This window comes from Mizuhopecten yessoensis, unplaced genomic scaffold (assembly GCF_002113885.1).
Source record: "Mizuhopecten yessoensis strain PY_sf001 unplaced genomic scaffold, ASM211388v2 scaffold4511, whole genome shotgun sequence".
Classification (NCBI taxonomy): domain Eukaryota; kingdom Metazoa; phylum Mollusca; class Bivalvia; order Pectinida; family Pectinidae; genus Mizuhopecten; species Mizuhopecten yessoensis.
The window spans coordinates 410,278-430,868 of record NW_018405583.1 but is presented as its reverse complement, the minus strand read 5'-3'; the positions used below and the strand labels follow the sequence as shown (position 1 = coordinate 430,868).

Genomic DNA, 20,591 nt, shown 5'->3' with positions numbered 1-20,591 from the left:
ATTATTAACGGATTAACTTCAAACTTCACAACAAGGTTAATTACCATGAAACCTCGGACAAGTTCGATAACCGCCATTATCCGACCGTAATTATTGGAGTTATTCCCCTTGGTTTCATTAATGCGATGCATGCGTTCGATGATGTTGTATTGCACTCATTGATCTACCAGTTATGTTGAATGATTTCTCTTTTAATATCAATTACTCACAAATACTTCATATATTTCAATCATACAAACAACTGCTCATTCAATGAGTGACGGGCGTATTATATACCGCTCGCGGTAACCTTGTTGTTCATGTGATCTTTAGAACGTCTAATGAGTCGTCCTGAATGGACGAAATGGTGAAGTAAATGTTAACTTTGTTTGGCTTTTGGCATCGATTTCAAATTTTGAAGTAGGTGCTACATAACGTTGTATTTAAATCGAATAATTCTATTTGTTTATTTATAAACAGGAATGTGCCTCACATGGGATAACAAAAAGAAGAAGATGAAATTGAGAGATTCTACGGACTCAGCATTTTATTCAACTTTTCACATTTATTCTCTATAAAGGACTCGTACAATTAATCAGTTTCTATAAGTTACTTCTAAGCTTTTAACCAAAGAGCTTTAATAGAAGAAGTTCAACACTTGGGACAGCTGTCTAGATTCATAGATAAAAACGTAACAAAAATGTATTATAAAATATATTGTAACATCACTTTTGTTACCGTTTAAATTTTGAAGTCATTCCTGTTGTCATTTGTGTTATGAATAATATATTACTGATCATTACTTTAGCATTGTCTGTGTTGTGTTGTTTTTTCTCCGTCAACATGATTGTCTACAAAATTAACACATCTTCTGAATATGTTAAAGGGCTAAGAGCTGTTATAGTCTTTCTCTGTGTCTCTATGCGTGTTTTTCTGACTGTCTCTTTCAGTGCCATCACCTCTTTATAACAAAGTTTTCACACGTTATGGAGTTGGAGAAATGTAATTAAAAACTATGTCCGTTTATCGAATTCCGAAAGTGATATGTACACAGTCAAAAAAGAACCATATGGATAATTGGATTGATTTTTTTAGGAACCAACGTTACAAAATGACAGGTTTTCTTTCAATAATGTAAAAGATATAAAACAAACCTTTCCTTTAAGGGAATGTCTTTGACGTCACGGAGGGAACTATTCAGAAGTTTTAATGAATATCCATAAGGTTCTGATGCAATTATTTCTTTGTTAAAATTGCTCGCTGTCCTGACAAGGAAAATAATACACAATAGACATGATTATTTTGGTGTAATATAACAGCCAATGATATGGTTGACCTTGGTAAAGGTATTCAATTCTTGTTACGTCAAATGAATGAACGACCTGTGTCAAATAAAGATTTACAAGTGATAGGGCATCTAATACATCTATAATGGAACATGATAAAGGCGTGTACTTCCTAAACAATAAATACATGATTATAAATGATATTGAAAAATATCTCGTCCTTCTTTATTTGCATTAAAAATGCGGAAGATTAAGGAACTCATGGTATTCCCGTCTTTCCGTCAACAGGTAGTAGCACTAAAGTATATATTAGCCATTACATCAAAAGTTAATGGCCATTCAAGAAGACCTCCGCCGTCAACAAGTTAATGTATATAATGACATTTTCTGATCAAGGTGAGTAAACGAAAGCAAATATTTTTTGTGGAAGATGTCAATCTCTTATTAAGTTGCTGAATCATTAATGCAAATTTTGAAAATGAGGTATTTGATAACTGTCCTTTATCGATCTTTGTTTAAAATATGTTTCGAATATATGTTAATCCAGATTGTAAATAATGAACAGGTAAACACGATAGTCATGATATGATTATTAAAAGAGATATTATGGTAAATATATAAAGATATATTAAAGTTCTTTAAATAAAACGGTAATTTTACAGTATGAAATGACTATGGTGTTCCACGTGGTTTTGTCACAACAAGGTTGTTAACGTTACACATAGACTAAAAGTACTCCCCATAACTATTAATAGAATCTCGTAAAAAAACACTGAGTGGTAAGGTCATTTGATAAGGACGGATTCGGGTTTACTTGGTGCACTATATATGTATCATATAGGGTTTGCCTTAGCGGTGCATTGTTCGATAATAGTCGTAAAGGAGAAAGTGCGCACATTCTAATACATATATATTAAAAATCCTGACGTTTTATAAATTTCACATGAAATGACAACGAGTGTAAGATCCTTTTTATCGCATAATAAAAAAATGTGACATTTATTTGTGTAAAACGACAATTTTCATACAACCTTGAAATGTAAAAAACCGCCATTTTGACTCCAGTGCGTAAGTCTGTGATGCCATATACTTGTCCTAGACGTGACGTCACAAATAAAACAATTAACACTTACAACCAACCAGGATTTACCAAATAAAGTGTGCATGACATTCTATCTGTAATAGGGATGTTACCACTCTCCTTGACAAATGTTACCGTACAATGCACCGCCAAGTCAAAGCCTGTGCGAAACGTCTGAATAATAGTAAGTGAAATAACACACTTGTGTAAAATTCATTAAAGTATGATGACATATATCACCTATGTCCTGTATGGACGAGTCGTATGTCATAAGATTGATAAAAAATGAACATAAAATGAAGTTCAGGTAATGCAGACAGTTCTCTGTCTGATTTAGTAATCTGATGCAATAGATAGAATTGCGAAATATAAGCTTAAATATCAAGGTGTTTCGTTCATACAAGAAACTTTACTGAGACATGCTCGTGTATGTGGTTGTCTTCAACAGATTGCATATGTATTTGTGATTTTAAATTCTTCGTTTTTAAATGCGTACACTTTTTGTTTATGAGGTTCATGGAACAAGTTAACGTTTTCCATATTCTCGGGAAAAGTTGAAAAGGAATCAAACCACCAACATAGAAATATTTAGTGTAGGAACATATTATGACAAAAGATTCGGGAAATTGTCGATTCGTTGACAACAAGTACCAATTATTACAGGGCCTTATCAACAAACATTAGAACGTGCAGAAAAACACAGTTCCCACACCGATCCATTTCAACAACCGACCATAGAAAAAAACCCATCCAATAAATAAAATAAATAAATACACACCATTTGGTTTAGCGCCCTATCTAGCTAACATAAGCCACTCTAAAGCGCTTTACAGTACATATACATGTAATTTAATACATTGAATACATGTAGGTGTACATGTTTATGAGAAATACCCCGTCCTTCTTTATTTGCATAAGAAATGCGGAAGATTAAGACATTTAGGTATTCCCGTCTTTCCGTCAACAGGAAGTACCACTTCAGTATATATTAGCCATTACATCAACGTTTACATTATAGGACAGTCAAGAAGACGACCGCCGTCAACAGATAAGTTTTATATAAGCTACATCGCATGACACTTCCTTATCAAAGGTAAGTTGTTTTTTTACTTTCGATATACATGTTAAACAAGTCGGATAAACGAAAGTAACTATCTTTTTTGTTAAAGATGGAAACCAAAGGCCATGTTTGCCAAACTCTTGTCAAAATCATTAATGCAAATTTGGAAAATGAGATATTTGATAACTGTCCTTTATCGATTTTTGATTAAAATCATCGAATACATTTTCGAATTTATGTTAATGCATACGGTAAAAAATTAACAGGTTAACATCAAAGTCATGATATGATGATTAAAATAGATATTATGGTAAATATATATAAATATATATAAGTTCATTTTTACGGTATGAAATTATTATGGTGTTACACGTGGTTTTGTCACAACAAGGTTGTTTACGTTACACATAGACTCAAAATACCCCCATAACTGTTAATAGAATCTCGTAAAAACCACTGAGTGGTAAGGTCATTTGATAAGGACAGATCCGGGTTTTCTTGGTGCTCTATATATGTATCATATAGGGTTTCCCTTAGCGGTCCATTGTTAGATAATAGTCGTAAAGGAGAAAGTGCGCACATTCCTATACACATATATATACGTGTAATATATATAGGATCTTACATGAGTTTCCATTTCATATGGGATTATGAAACTAGTCTAAGAATGTTTTTAAATTGAGGCGAGCTAAAATGAAAAATTCGTGACTAGATTTATAAATTTCATATGAAATGAAAACGAGCGTAAGATCCTTATTATTACATAATCAAAATTTGTGGCATTAATTCGTGTAAAACGACAATTTTCATGCAACCTTGAAATCAAAAAGCCGCCATTTTGACTCCAGTGCGTAAATCTGTGATGCCATATACTTGTCCTAGGCGTGACGTCACAATTGAAACAATTGAAACTTACAACCAATCACAGGGCTGATAGGTCATATTGCATGGGTTAATATGCTAAAAATATGACATGGGTATATTAACTGGATAACAATACATTATGTGATAAAAATATATCTTCAAAATAAGATTTAGCAAATGAAGTGTGCATGACATTCTATCTATAAAAGGGATGTTACCACTCTCCTTGACAAATGTTTCCGTGCAATGCACCGCCAAGTCAAAGCCTGTGCGAAACGTCTGAATAATAGTAAGTGAAATAACACACTTGTGTAAAATTCATTAAAGTATGATGACATATATCACCTATGTCCTGTATGGACGAGACGTATGTCATAAGATTGATAAAAAATGAACTTAAAATGAAGTTCAGGTAATGCACACAGTTCTCTGTCTGATTTATTAATCTGTGCAATTGATAGACTTGCGACATATAAGCATAACTATCAAGGTGTTTAGTTCATACAAGAAACATTTACTGAGACATGCTCGTGTATGTGGTTGTCTTCAACAGATTGCAAATGTATTTGTGATTTTAAATTCTTCGTTTCTAAATGCGTACACTTTTTGTTTATGAGGTTCATGGAACAACTTAACGTTTTCCATATTCTCGGGAAAAGTTGAAATGGAGTCAAACCACCAACATAGAAATATTTAGTGTAGGAACATGTTATGAAAAAAGATTCGGGAATTGTTCGCTTCGTTGACAACAAGTACCCATAATTACAGCGCCTTATCAACGAACGTCAGAAAGTGCAGAAAAATACAGTTCCGACACCGATACATTTCATCAACCGGCCATAGAAAAGGAAAATCCTATAAATAGAATAAATAAATATACAACATTTGGTTTAGCGTCCTATCTAGCTAACATAAGCCACTCTAAAGCGCTTTACAGTACATATATATGTAATTTAATACATTGAAAACATGTAGGTGTACATGTTTATGAGAAATATCCCGTCCTTCTTTATTTGCGTTAGAAATGGGGAAGATTATGACACTCAGGTATTCCCGTCTTTCCGTCCTAAGGAAATACCACTCCAGTATATATTAGTCATTAACTCAAAGTTTACATTATAGGACAGGCAAGACGACGTCCGCCGTCAACAGATTAGTTTTACATAAGCTACAACGCATGACATTTTCATATCAAGGTAAGTCTTTTTTTTGCATTCGATTTACATGTTAAACAAGTCGGATAAACGAAAGTTACTATATTTTTGGTTAAAAATGGAAATCAAAGGCCATGTTTGCCAAACTCTTGTCAAAATCATTAATGCAAATTTGGAAAATGAGATATTTGATAACTGTCCTTTATCGATTTTTGATTAAAATCATCGAATACATTTTTGAATATATGATAATGTAGATGGTAAATAATGAACAGGTTAACATCAAAGTCATGATATGATGATTAAAATAGATATTATGGTATGAAATTATTATGGTGTTTCACGTGGTTTTGTCACAACAAGATTGTTAACGTTATACAGAGCCTAAAGTACCCCCAATAACTTAATATAATCTCGTAAAAACCACTGAGTTGTAAGGTCATTTGATAAGGACTGATCCGGGTTTTCTTGGTGCACTATATATGTATCATATAGGGTTTCCCTTAGCGGTGCATTGTTCGATAATAGTCGTAAAGGACATTCCTATACACATAAATGTATATATACGTGTAATATATATAGGATCTTACATGAGTTTCAATTTCATATGGAATCATGAAACTAATCTAAGAATGTTTTTCAATTGAGGCGAGCTACACTACATATATATACAATTTAATACAATGAATAGAATAAGCATATACATTAATCAATACAATATTGAGAAATTGACAGGAGCTGCCTTATCAGGCGCTAACTACTAGTCCTATACCACCTGACTAATATCTCCCTATGTGTGTATGCCTGCGTATGTGCTGGAGATGTATTAATATTTATCCAATAGCATTATTTTCTGAGCCCTACTTTTAAATATATGCGTGACATATCAATTATGTCAATATTCCAATGAAATTGCACATATGTTGTTAAGACATTTCAAGTAAAGAAACATAGTTTCCTACACGGAAATAAACCAGAAATGAACAATAAGAAGGTATGTATGATCATTGAGGTCATATAAGCCCGTACTGTCACGCATGACAAGACAAATTCATTTTAAAGTTTATTTATGGATAACATTTTAAATAGGGTGATAACACGAGGAAGTGTTGGTACTTCCTTATTTACTGAAATTGGAAGAGGAATTGATATAAGATCATCTAAGCCTGATTACAACCCCTTTGGGAGTTGTATGTATTTTACTATTGTGTTAGCGTAGTGAACACACAACTGTTTAATCTTAACTAAACTTAAACCTGATGGATTGTAGTATGTCTCATTCTATATAATCTTCCTGACATTTTTATTGTAAATTACAATAAAAACACCTGTACATTTCGTTCATATATTAGAGTACCCAACTTTCTTTGATAGGACGTACTTAAGAAAACGTGTTTTCTATTTAAATGGAGCGCTGCATAATAATTATCGTAACGGAGATAACGTCAACGTCAGGAAGAGTGATTAAATTTGAAAGAAAAAATCTGATAACGTTAAGTATGAATAATTTATCAAAATTACAATTTTCCTTATCGATTTCAACTTTGACGTGTATATCATTTGAGCAATACTTTCTCAGGCAATAGTTACTTAATCTTAGGACCCCAACATGTCGTTAAGTGATAGTATAAAACAACAGGAAATTGTTGAAAACCAGTGTTGGTCATCTCCAGCATTTGACGTCCTGAAAAGTTTGTATACGGAATGCAAATCTACTGAATGTGAGAAAGGCTTTGTTAGTTATTTGCTGATATTCTTCATAAGGTTTTGGATACGATTACATGTACGTTTTGTCTAGGAACTTGATATAAACCACTGTAGGAAATTTCGTCACAATCACTGATATGTGCTGATATTAATATACATCTTCCTGTAGTTTCTAATATATTCACTACTTACTAGTACATTAATATCTTTAACGGAAATGTAGGTATTGAATCTCGCTCTGTTGAAGTTCAGGGTTTATAATATAAGGTCTTTGGCAAATTAAAATGATATAAGATTACAAAGCTTACACAGTTTATCGTCCGGGTTTCACTTTGTGGAACGTTACATTGTGTAGATATGGCCAAGATTGGTATGATGGGTGTCATAGATGAAGCAGAAGACGCTTACTCTTTCGGAACACCTAGTCCTAGTTTATATACTCCTTGTACGTCTTAAACAAACAGTCCTTGTAAAATTTTCCGTTTTTTATAGTTTACACAATATACCCTGGTTTCATCAATTTTGAGTTTAAATACATTTTGTATTAACTTCGGCATTCTCTTGTTTTCTCATGACTTTATCCAGAATAGTTATTAATACATGTATTTCAGGTAGGATTGGATTCAACGACATAGAATCCTGAAACATCAATGATGGCAGATGTCGAGATATTTTCCGATGAGGTATGTTTCTATATAATCGTGATTAACAGTGTGAGTTTATTGATTCTAGAAACAGTGCATTATGTACCCTAAAGAAAATAAATCACACAAAAAACATTGGTATGTGAATGTATTCAACAATGCTTCCAGGTAAAGATAACACTATCTGTATTAGTGAATAAGAACGAAAAAGTTTGACTTTTATTTCATTTTGCATTAATTTTGGTATAGATTTTCTTCCTAAAGTGTCTTCTATTTCTGTATTTCGTCATTGCATTTAACTTATTTACGTCATCTCTATATTATAAACCTAGCGGTAAATGATATGTTCCAGTCAATTCCTTTATTTTTTCTAATTTTAAAGTATTTATCGCTCATTAAAATTTAACGTGGCAATTTTATACTTCATGAAATTACCTCACACAATAAAGTAGAAATACCAAAGCTGTTTCACCAAACACAAGTAATGTCATATAATCAGCTGCCCTGGAGGCAACAACATTGTCATAAAATCAAAATAAATATCTGAACGAGTCGAAAAAATAAAACATGGAATGGTACTTTGCCCTTTTGATAATATAAGTTACCTTTACACTATGTTTGTTTTGTTTCGGTTTTGACATTCTTTAAATATAATTATAATCTATTTGATCAAAGTTTGAAATGCACTGTTGGCAAGCATAATTCCGTAGTCAGATGATTAAAGAAGTACAACAACGGCGTAAATGACGTTGACAAAGACCACTTTTCCTTCAGTTTTTCGGGTTTGCTGTGCCTAACTATTCGCCTACACCAGAGCCTGACTTCAGCTCGGACAATGTACTAAGCAGGATCTCAACGTTGTCTGTGAACGAGGCCGACTTAACGCCAACGGTATGTAATCCTTATTATTGTCAACCTTTACGCACATATATTCGTCGTGCGTTAAAGATATAAAACGTCATAAATGCAAAATTTATTTCGTTCCATTTGTGCCCTAGATAACAGTGTATATAAGTCTGGTGTTTACGCGCTGTTAATACCGATATTGTGATGTATTGTCTCTCTATTGTCTCACAACAACATTAAGTTTCTGAAATTGACATTTCAAATAATTATATCTCAAGCGAAACCCTGTAATCTGATTGGTCGAGACAAATTATTCATTTCACACTGTTACATTCGCTTTGACATTGAGTCAATGGAAGGTTGCTTCCAAACGCCCTACCAACGAGTGATACCATGTGTGACAGTGCAAAATAGTAATCGCTCGCAAAAAAGATGTGCGTACGGTTCGTTTCAGCTGCCATATTGACTTTCAGTATAATAAAATAAATACTACATTCGCCCGGGTTTCACCTTGTGGAACGTTACATTGTGTAGATATGGCCAATATTGGTATGATGGGTGTCATAGATGAAGCAGAAGACGCTTTCCCTTTCGGAACACCTGGTCCTAGTTTTTATACTCCTTGTACGTCTTAAAAAAATTCCGTGTCAGTTTGTCCGTTTTTTATAGTTTACACAACATATCACTGTCATCTTCGGTTTCGACTCCGGTGACAGTGATATCCTCGGGGTGATCCTAGGCACTGTCATATACAAATAAATGCAGTATTTATATAATATTAAGAATCCTGCGAGTTTTCGTGATAATAGTCTTTTTCTGTCTAGGGTACGACGCGTAGGCCTACAAGCGGTCCAGTGGAACATGAGATGCCGCATGTCGACTCTGACTATAACAACCCTGACACAAACTCTGACGCTTCTGTCACCCTATCGGATGATTGTAAAAGTGTATCAACCGAAGACAAGGTACTGTTCATTTTATATATCATTAGGCATACATACAGGACGTGGAAACTTTACCGCGGCGGCTCTAACTTTGCCGTTTTGCAAATTCAAATTATATTTATTTTTGTTACATGATATATTTAATCACACAAAAATAGAAACAAATGTTTTGGCCAATTGTCTTAATTTTTCGATTTCATTATGTGTACTTTCTCATGTTGTGTTTATGCATATGGCATAGAGAGGTACACGTCCGGAAATTGAAAAATTTCCGTTTTTCTTGTTTAGACATCACACAATCTGCATATCAGATATTGACCTTGATATTCCATTGTCGTTTTGTAGGATCATACAAGCAGTCCCACACACCACCCAGTAGCACGTGACTCTGGTAATAGCCACATCGATACAAGCAAGGATACTTCTGAAAATGAAATCAATGATTGTGAATGTGGATCGCCTGAGAATGTGGTAATGACATTTTGTATAGCTTATTATACCCCAAGTATACTTACAGAACTATACTGACTATATATCTGCTGCTTCCGTGTTTGCCCCTTTAGGTAGTGTTGTTAATTCAAGACATCAAACCTGAAATTAAAGAAACTTCTTTATCCAAGTGTCATCATTTGCGCAAAATCTGTTTTCTTAACTATATTCTATATTAATACCACTAAGGGGCGGAATGTGTTAATATATTTCAATTTTAACAAATTTTATTGACAAATTAAACAATAGTCAATAGGATCAGACATCAGGCATAGCCTGCCTAAGTCCTCTCCTTGAGGGGACATCAGGTGGTAAGGATATGATGATTGGGATAACTCCTTGATTTAAACAGATTTGTTCAATACCCTTGAGATAGTAACCCTTTCACTAGGGATATTTAATTTGAGATATTTACAAGACTATTATTTTTAGTGAATAATTTCAAGGATTAGACAATGCGTTACTGGTATTCATATAAGGTAAACTGTTGAGTATACATATTTGGTGATATTGGATTTATTTTCCAAACAGATACAGGCCATACAGTCCATATATATAACATACTAGCCATACACTGTTGAGGATCAAAAGCCAATTTCAGCAATTAGATATATTATTTGGAAGTAGGGTTACACCAACTCCTGCAAATAATATGATAATTCTTTAATTAAATTGAAAGGAGTTACTTCATATCGTCATATAAGCTAAAAGAAAAAAAAAACACATCTCAGCTGCCCAGAGCCAAATTCACACATTCAATAAGTATATAACAGGTAAATAAGTAATTACCAATTGTAGAATAAAGTAGCAGTATCTAATTGATTCCATATCATATTACATTAAGTATATATTGTACTGCTGTATCATTGTAGTTCTTCGGGGGTTATAAAGCTTAAATGCATATAACATGAAACAAAATGTAAAATTGTATGTGTACATATATCACCCGTCCCTCTGGCTGGCTGCATTGTTAGAGTGCTATATGGACAAAATATATCTTTATTTGCTGACAGCTGACTTGACCGATTCGGCACATTGTAGTTTAGTGACATATTTTCAGCGATTAAGAGTCGAGGCACCGGTCATTTAAACTTTTTGCTTGATAAAGGAAACAGACGTTTTCGAAAGCTCGTAAAATCAGTTTTTAATAACTTTTCTGTGCTCAAAAACAAACTTACCATTTCATTCCGATTAACACTAAGGCTATAAATGAAATGCCCCAAATATCTGTTTTCAATTTGAATTATCTGAAGAATCAAAAGTAGGAGATATTACAGTCTCAGAGTATGCTTCCTACTATAATTAGAATCAGCTTGCTAAACAAAAGATTAATAAGAATAGTTTGCCTTGTTTCATCTGTTAATAGAAACATTATGGTATGAATTTATTTTAACGTAGTTTAGAAATTGTGCATGAAAACTTTCAGTTATCTAAAATACCTGTTACCAATATTGACCGTCGTGTAGGACTAAACAGAAAATATCTACCAATATCTAACATCATGTAGGACTAAATAGATATATCTAACAATATCTAACAACATGCAGGACTAAACAGAAAATATTTACCAATATCTAACAACATGTAGGACTAAACAGAAAATATCTACCAATATCTAACAACATGTAGGACTAAATAGATAATATCTACCAATATCTAACGTCATGTGGGATTAAACAGAAAATATCTACCAATATCTAACAACATGTGGGACTAAACAGAACATATCTACCAATATCTAACGTCATCTAGGACTGAACAGAAAATATCTACCAATATTTAACGTCATGTAGGACTTAACAGAAAATATCTACCAATATTTAACGTCATGTAGGACTTAACAGAAAATATCTACCAATATTAACGTAATGTTGGACTAAACAGAAAAATATAAATTTCAGTCTTATTTTAAAAGAATTCTGTTTTTCTAGAATGAAGACCTCAAAGAACGTCAAACTCATATCGAGTTTCAACTAACTAGATCACACAAAGAAAATGCTGGGTTTTCTCTGACGTCATCACGATTATCTGGTCACACGATCTGTGTAACCGACAATGATAACAGCCACGTGCAGCACATGGGTCTACAGTAAGTATTCAACCTTTCCAATATGGTATTGAACTGATTCAGAAAGGAATAATAATAACATTTCGTGTGGCCTACTGACTCCAATTACAAACCCATGACTATCCCTATGTTATTCGGCTTTTATTGCGAAAGCAAATGCGTTACAGCATCCTCGATATACAGGGGTTACGTTCACTTTCGCTCTCTGCACCCTTGGAACATGTCATAGCAAAATTGAAGGCACGAAAATAGCTGTTTGATTGGTCTCGGGTAAAAAAAACCTGACCAATCGCTAGAATGATGCCTGTCATTTAAAGACTACAAAGGAGAAACGCCCGACTTCAAAGCTTGTCAATTTTTACTGTTACGTGACCGTGCGATTCTTTTATGTTTATCATAGGATCAAACTAGTCTTCTTGTTTCATCAACAAGGTGGCGCACACTGAGCACTTTGCCGTATTTATGAAACCATTCTTTTTTTCAAAATAAGATTTCGTCAGTGATTTGGAAGGCTTTAAGAAAATCGTGAAGCCTTATATCGTTTTTTTACTTTATAGTTATTTTTTAATTTGGTCACATCACTTTAGCGAGCAACAGGAAAGTTGCTTTGGACACAGAACCACGCTTAAACATGAGAACGGTTCACGAATACGGGTCCAGGTTTTGATCCCGATCGTCATATGAACTTTCTTATGTCTTTTTTAGGACTGATGACTCAATCGTTGGGGTCAAAAACGTGGACGTTCGTCTATACGACCATCACATATTGGTCTCCGTGTTACAACATATCTATGGAGAAGACAGTGGATTCTTCAAAATGGTAGGATATATTATAAATGTTTCGGTAAAAATCAATTCTACATTTCTCAGGATTAGCGCATGTTTCATTGAGTGAGCCTGCATGTTTTACTTTTTTTCGCAAGAACAATGATGCATGTTTTACTCTCGGCCTGCATGTGTCTTGCTATGTATAAATGATTATTCACGTGAAATTTATTCGCCCAGTCAATTTTTCGCCTTTCACTGGTAGAATCAGTTTTCGTTCAGGGTTAATTTCGCCCTTTACTTGTTATTACTACGTGTATTAGGTTGTGTATTTATTTTCAATGTCGTGACAGATTCTCCCTCGTTACGGAGGGCGAAAAGGGCGACAGTTAAACTGCGGCGAAATTTTCCCGGTATACCGTATTCAAACTGGTACTTTTGTATGATTAGGTGATTGGTCGAAATTTTGAGACGGACGACAGAGGACAGAATGAAGTCCGTTATATTGAAATTAACGTACAGTTTGAATTTCCTACACGTGGTAAGTACACTAATTTACGTTTTCAATGGATTCAAGTCATTCTTTAAAGAATAATTTCCGATATTTCATTGGTTAAAATGTTGTAAATCCTTTTATGGACTTTCCGAAGGTAATCTCTTAATGAAGGCTTGACATCCTCTAAATAGTGGAAATCCATCCGGTGAGAGTTTATTAGTCATTATTTGATTTCCGAATTGATTAATATTAGAGTTGCCTCCTATGTCACACTTGGCTGAAAACCAATGCGTCGTTTAGATTAATTCGTCTTCTTGTAATGCAAAAGGTATATTATAGCATATTTTACAACGTAATTCCAGATATAATCAACTCGTTAGTAACCCGTAAAAGTATCATAAAACAAAACAAATTCCATGCCCATATCACCTGATATTTAGCAATTAAAGTATGCAGTTATTGCGTATGATGTGCTGCTGCTGTTTTTATAATTGACAAACAGAAAGAACGTAAGATTTGGCACACAATTATGTGATATTTCAATTAAAGGGGACGTCATAACGACCAAATCACTCACCACAATGTGATTAGGGTGCAACCAATGAGCATGTAGGGAACACTTGGTCATCTTATATATTTACTTATGGCCCCAATCNTAATAATTATCCTATATTATAACAGGTAGAGTATACATTGTTACCATGAATTATCCGATATTATACAAGGTAGAGTATACATGTTTACCAATAATTATCCAATATTATACCAGGTAGAGTATACATGTTTACCAATAATTATCCGATATTATACCAGGTAGAGTATACATGTTTACCAATAATTATCCGATATTATAACAGGTAGAATATACATTGTTACCATGAATTATCCAATATTATACAAGGTAGAGTACACATGTTTACCAATAATTATCCGATATTATACCAGGTAGAGTATACATGTTTACATTTCCTTTGAAGGAGATACTATTCTACGAATGACCGTCGATGTCGTCACTTGCCCATATTTGACGTTCACCAAAATTATTTGTGTGGAGTTTAAAGGCTCCAAGGTGTGTTGGATCAAGAACAATGACCAACACTTGAGTGTCCAGGATAAACAACTGACCACGAGTAACCCCTTCACCGGTAAAAGTGACGTCAAATGTAAGTAATATTGTTTTGTTACTCTAAGGATGCTGCAAGTGAACATGTTCATGGAATACTCCATATACTACCACCATGTTCCTTGACATATTTTGACGTCATAGAGAGGGGTTGATTGTTTACTAGTAACACTTAAAACTAAAAGCGATCTATAGAAGTGGGGGGTGGGGGTGGGGGGTGGGGGGATATGTCTTATATCGGGAGAAAGTAAAACAAACTCAATGGAAGTGTGGCAGGTTATAATTGTACATTGGATTACGGTCGCCTTCTAGCTTCGAGCTAAAGGGAATTTCCCTTTAGCTCAGTGGTAGAGCGTCCGACTAGGAACCTAGGGATTGGGGTTTGATACCTGGTGGAAGCACACTATTCACTTTCCTGTTACAAATGGTGTCCATGGCTCACCCTGTGGTGACAGGGAGTTAGAACCTTGGTTGTGGTGTTCGAGGGCGAACACATTTAAAAAGAGGGGAGTAGTGTGCCAGGTTTTAATTGTACATAGGATTACGGTCGCCTTCTAGCTTCGAGTTAGAGGGTGGTATCGAGGGTTCGATTCCCGGTGAAAGCACACTATTTTCTTTCCTGTTACAGTAGTATGTGGTTCCTAGCTAAGTATCATACTTTGTGTCTATCAAAAAAGTGTCTACATGGAACTTAATAATATTATATTAATATTTTAATATAACTGTTGGTATTTGTCTTACTATAAATAGTATGGCTGACGCTAAATAAAGGCTTTACTCTGTCAACATCGAATATCAATAGAGATAGGTCATATTGCATATTTATCGTTTGTAAATATATGGATGTTATACTGATATTTCAGCTTGTGACGTTAAGTCGAGGTTATATTGTATATTCAATATTTAAAAACACATCACGCGTTATCTGTTCTATTTAAGTAATTATAATCCAATGAAGATTCATATAAATTATATTTATATTGTGAACTCATTCATATTAACTTTGCAATATTTATCTCTAGAGAGATATTTTAAAACTTACTCGAATCATAATAATTTGAGAAAGAATTTTGGAGATAATTTGCCACGTTAAAATCATTCATAGATTGCATGCCTACCATGCATGTACTTTCAAGGTCCAATTTAATTTAACATTTTTAGAAAATATCTGTCATTTCCTCTAAGAAAATAACCAACGTATTAAACGTTCCATTACTTTACGCAAAAATGAACTTTTTTCATTACATGTGGCACCCATCAAGGGACTTTGTGTCACAAAATACGTCAACTGAGTGATTCATGATGACAGTCTATAAACAATCTTTGCCATGAAAAAACCATTTGATTGTGATGTGGTTTTGGTGTTACATTAAAACCTTGATATGGTGCACCTCGGTAGATTTTGGTTAGATTACCGCCTACATATTTTAGTGTCTTTTATTCTCGTTTTCTTAAGAATTCACAAACACATTTCCCTCAATTAACGCCAAACTCTTTCATAACGTCACCCTTTCTCTGGAAAAATGGTGGCAGTATAACAAGGTGTATACTGTATTTATACAAATTTGTTGCAATTTGATTTGTTTTTGATGTTACTTGATATGATGTTGATTTCTTTTGATTTCTTTTTGTGCTACGAATTGCACTTAGACAAAAAACTTACCCTTACCTAAACCCTGGTTCCGTTTCCGTGTTTCCAAGTTCGTATTATTGCCCTTCTGTTTTGACTCCGGGTTCTCGTGTTCTGAAGATGTGGTTAATAGAGTATATATAGCTCCTAGGTATATGAGATGTTACATATCTTCTATTTGTCTTTAGTTCAGTTCCAATGGTGGACCTTTCATGGACTGGAGGCTCGGACGGTCAGTAACTCAATGTGTCCACCAGTCTTCTTCTGCGCCTTCAGATCTTTAGACAGCAACACATTTGTCACAGTACAGAGTGGCAATCGAGTCGGGATAGGAGTAAGTAACATTTGTGTCGGTATAAACATATTACATTTCTTACTATTTAGGGTGGGAACAGAGTTGGGATAGGAGTAAGTAACATTTGTGTCGGTATAAACATATTACATTTCTTACTATTTAGGGTGGGAACAGAGTCGCGATAGGAGTAAGTAACATTTTTATATAAATATATATACAACAGTTATGAAACAATTGATTTCAACTTATATTAATCACTCTTGCTGGCCCGGATGTTCGCGCACGGGGGATCTTAATGTGAGAGGAAACCTGAGTGCCCGGAGAAAACCTACGTGTTCGGGCAGGTGACCCCATGTCTGTTCACGTCCGATCGAGGAATCGAACCCCGGCCGCCTTGGTAAAAAGCGAGTGCGTTTTCCACTGCGCCACCCGACCAACACTAATGATAAATTATATATGATTCCTATTAAATGTTTACAGGAGAGTTCCTCTCTTTCTCGTGATATCTCAACGGTACGGAAACCGGACTGTCGGTTCTTCAAGGTCCGTCTGATGAAAAACCACAAATATCTTTTGGAGTCACTGGTATATGAAGGTAAGTCACCCATTGACTTTGTGTCTGGACCTTTTTAAATATTTTTAGATTTTTAATCTAATTTTACATGATTTTGTTAATGATGATGCATACAATTATACCTTATACGTACTTAATACAGATATATCTGTTACATGTATGGTTGGTTTAATAAACAAAAACTCATGACGTCATGTCAGCTGATGCATTGACGTTTGATTTTGATTTTGTTTTTCGTGTTTTTTTGCAAATGATAATTCTATTGGGTTTTCTTCATATCAATTTATTCAATTATTAAAATCTTGTCCCTCCTCTCTCTGACAGCTTTATATCATTTTGTTTCGTGAATATTCAATTTCACGATTGGTTTTCGTAATATGTTCATTCACAATATATTTTATTTGAATATGTATGTGAAATTGATTATCGTAATCTATTTCAATTTAAGATTTATTCTGCTTGCGAATTAATGCAAAAGTATATCTTTAACATGGCAAAATAATAAAAAGATTAAAAATGTTGTTATATTTTAGGTGTGTACTTAAGATGTGGAAAAAATGGATTATCGATGAAAAAGCCAAAATCAGATTTAAACCATTTCTACCAAATCTCGCCAGAACTGCAGTTTGATATATTCACGTGAAACGGCAATGCACTGATGTAAAATTCTTCAAGATACGCCAAGCAGATCGTTCTGAAGGACAAACATCACATGATTAGACAAACTTCCGGTGGCCGAAGCGAGTGGACGGACAATGGCGATCTCTCGTATAATAATGTAACCCTAACCTCTACTTGACTCATCATGATCTACTTGGTTGCCTCTACATATTAATGGATACCACTGGTCAAACTACTCCACATTCATCGTAATTTTGAAGACGGATATTCTTCATTCTTCGTTCTCTACATGTGATTAGCGGTCACCGTAGTCCAGTGAGAAGTCGCCATGTTTCGTTAAAATATATACATGTATACATGTACACGTCGTCCACTGATTCATCTCACATTGTATCATACATTGTATCGTAAAATGATAGGAGTTGCTTCCCCTACGCCAGGCAAAATTAGTAAGACGCTGTCGCAAGCGACCGTCTTTTGTTTTAGCGTGGGTGCCGTCCCCTTATCTAAGCGTTTCGGTGACATTGAGAGACAACAGCACAACAACAACATGGAGAGATTTGGGCAGACGACAACGGAAGAAATAGACAAGAAGCGACTAAACAGTCAGTCTGCCCAAACGCAAAAGGCCAACAAGACGTGTGTGAAGTGTTTTAAGGATTTTCTCATGGAGAAACATCAGGATTGTTATGTTTTTGTTATATAACTAATATTATTTTCCTTTATAAAAGTTGATTAAATTTGTTAAATATTCATATTGTTTTGTTATGCATTACATCACTATCATTTTAAGCAAAAAGGGTCCTCGATGCGATAAATTATCGAATACTGCGATACTGCGATACAGTAAGATGTATAGGAGGCTCGGGCTCCACCCTCGCCCCCTATAAATCTTACTGACCCTCTATGGTTCTGTAGAGGGTCAGTAACTGACTATATAACTAATAGTATACATGGATACTGTATACTGTTTTGAATATATTCTTATTAAACTTATGCCCTAGTTACAGGCAATGTTTACATGTATTATTCTAACCGACTCATGTGTATGTCATCCTGATGCTGTCAAGTCATTCATATTGTGTAACTTGACTTTAGTATAAATTATTATTTACACAATTGATGCATTCTAACTGGAGATGTACTTGTATTTATAGCAGAATCGTGTATGTATATGTACGCATACACCACGTATGTATCATGTGCATCAATAAATTACGTGACTATATTTATCTATAGAATATAATAAATGTATTACCACTTGGAATACATGCATATGTGTATTATCTACACGGTGAATACTATATATATACATGTACTACCAATATAATAAAATGTATAATATAATGTATGTATAGTATATCCCTTGTAAAACGAACAAACTCATCAGCCATAAATTACTCATCTCAATCTTTTATTAACAAACATTCGTACCCTCCATGTCTTCGTTGATGACCTAGATCAATCTATATATATACAACGACCGATACATTTATTTTCACTGCATCATTGTCCAAAAACTGCAATAATGTCACATTACACTATAAACTTGAATCAATGTTTAAAACCCATGTGTGACCTACATGTAAACAGTTGCCCCGGCAATGTATTTATAGCAACATACATTAATGTTTACGTATATTGTTTTCAATGCTCATACGTTTTTTTTGTGTTTTTTTTTTTTAACTTTTTGATCCATCGTTTTCACAGCCGACTTTAACATTTTTGTGTATTTAACCATGTACCGACGCATAAGGAAATTAGATTGACATGACTTGATGAGTCTCACAACAACGGACTCAGATAATCTTATTCTGTGGTCTGAGACACACTAAGATGATGGTAAAGAAGGGCAATAACTCAAATAAGTTTATATCCCTCTTTACGAGTCCAAATCTCCACGTAGAGTTACGGTCCTTGCAATCCCTTTAATTGAAAAGGAACGACAACTCTGCGTAGAGATTGTACAAGTCGACGTACGAGGGGAGATAAGTGCTACAGACCTGGAGTTATGTCACTGTTGTAACTAAGGGAAGTGCGAAAAGATTTGCCAGTGTGAATGTACATGTATATGAAAGAGTCGAAGGAAACCATTAATTGTACCGAAATCAATTTCTAAATTTTGTAACATAAAAATGTTTTGTCCAAAAGCAGAAATTCTATATATTCAGCTTTATCTCATATACTATTTGATGTTTTTAAACAAATTGTAATACACCTTAACCGTACATCTCAAAGACTGCCTCCTGTTCTGTTAAACTAGAATTAACAATTGTATTGAGACGTAAAGTATATATACAAGTTTCTAGAACTTTCATGTGTACTCCCATGTATATATTAATATATTATCTGTGCAGATTTCGGGAATGCTAATCCTTCTCTAACACACTGCAAAACTGTATGGAAGCACCTATCAAAAGGCGTTTCAGAAGTAGGGTTTTTCTCTAGTACCCCCTAACTAGGATTCATTTAAGACATAAAAAAGAGGTTTCTGTCTGAATCGTTCCCCCCCCCTCCCGTTTTATCCCCTTGTCTATCCTTCTTTGAATTGCCATGTCTCTTCTGACACAAAGCCTTTTGTCTGTTTTCTACTGAGTTCTTATACATTTTCTGTTGATGGACCATTGCGATTTTATCATACCATACATTGTCTCACTACCACTAATGTCTTTGTGATACACGTAACATTTTCTTTCCACCTTTTTCCTCAATTTACAATAAAAGTAAGTGTATTGTGTGTATTGTATATATATATATAGGAGCTTTGGGGAATTTCCATTTCATTACACATTTAAAGTAAATCCAGGCCTGCATTCTCACACACAATTTCAGTTATCAATTTTAACACTTTTTCCCTACAATTTGAAGGCTTTGGAAACATTAAAACCGATATCGTTGTCTAAAGACTATGCGTTTTGTCAGTATGTAACGTACTTCAGGGTGTTGCCCGAATTAAGGCCAGAAC

The 20,591-nt window shown here is 34.3% G+C and overlaps 2 protein-coding genes across 5 annotated transcripts in view; both read left to right on the top strand.

Moving 5' to 3' along the window:
- The window catches only part of LOC110449155, an 8,926-nt gene extending 8,143 nt beyond the window's left edge, over positions 1-783 (top strand). Inside the window, exon 9 of the mRNA XM_021495828.1 lies at positions 460-783. Within this exon, the coding sequence (XP_021351503.1) occupies positions 460-557 (98 nt within the window). The 3' untranslated portion in view covers positions 558-783. The remainder of the gene's footprint in view (positions 1-459) is intronic.
- Positions 784-1,487: 704 nt separating this feature from the next.
- LOC110449154 lies at positions 1,488-19,049 on the top strand. 4 transcript variants are annotated; one of them, XM_021495826.1, is made up of 14 exons: positions 1,488-1,661; positions 3,365-3,439; positions 5,393-5,466; positions 7,743-7,814; positions 8,550-8,666; positions 9,446-9,586; positions 9,911-10,036; positions 11,986-12,143; positions 12,828-12,942; positions 13,338-13,428; positions 14,361-14,546; positions 16,325-16,470; positions 16,912-17,026; positions 17,539-19,049. In XM_021495826.1, the coding sequence occupies exons 4-14, from the start codon at positions 7,782-7,784 to the stop codon at positions 17,646-17,648; spliced, it is 1,338 nt and encodes a 445-aa protein (XP_021351501.1). In that variant the 5' UTR covers positions 1,488-1,661; positions 3,365-3,439; positions 5,393-5,466; positions 7,743-7,781; the 3' UTR covers positions 17,649-19,049. The 4 variants fall into 4 exon arrangements, with proteins under 4 accessions (XP_021351501.1, XP_021351499.1, XP_021351500.1 ...); XM_021495824.1 differs by lacking the exon at positions 5,393-5,466; XM_021495825.1 differs by lacking the exons at positions 1,488-1,661; positions 5,393-5,466 and adding an exon at positions 2,510-2,530.
- The last annotated feature ends 1,542 nt before the right edge of the window (positions 19,050-20,591 follow it).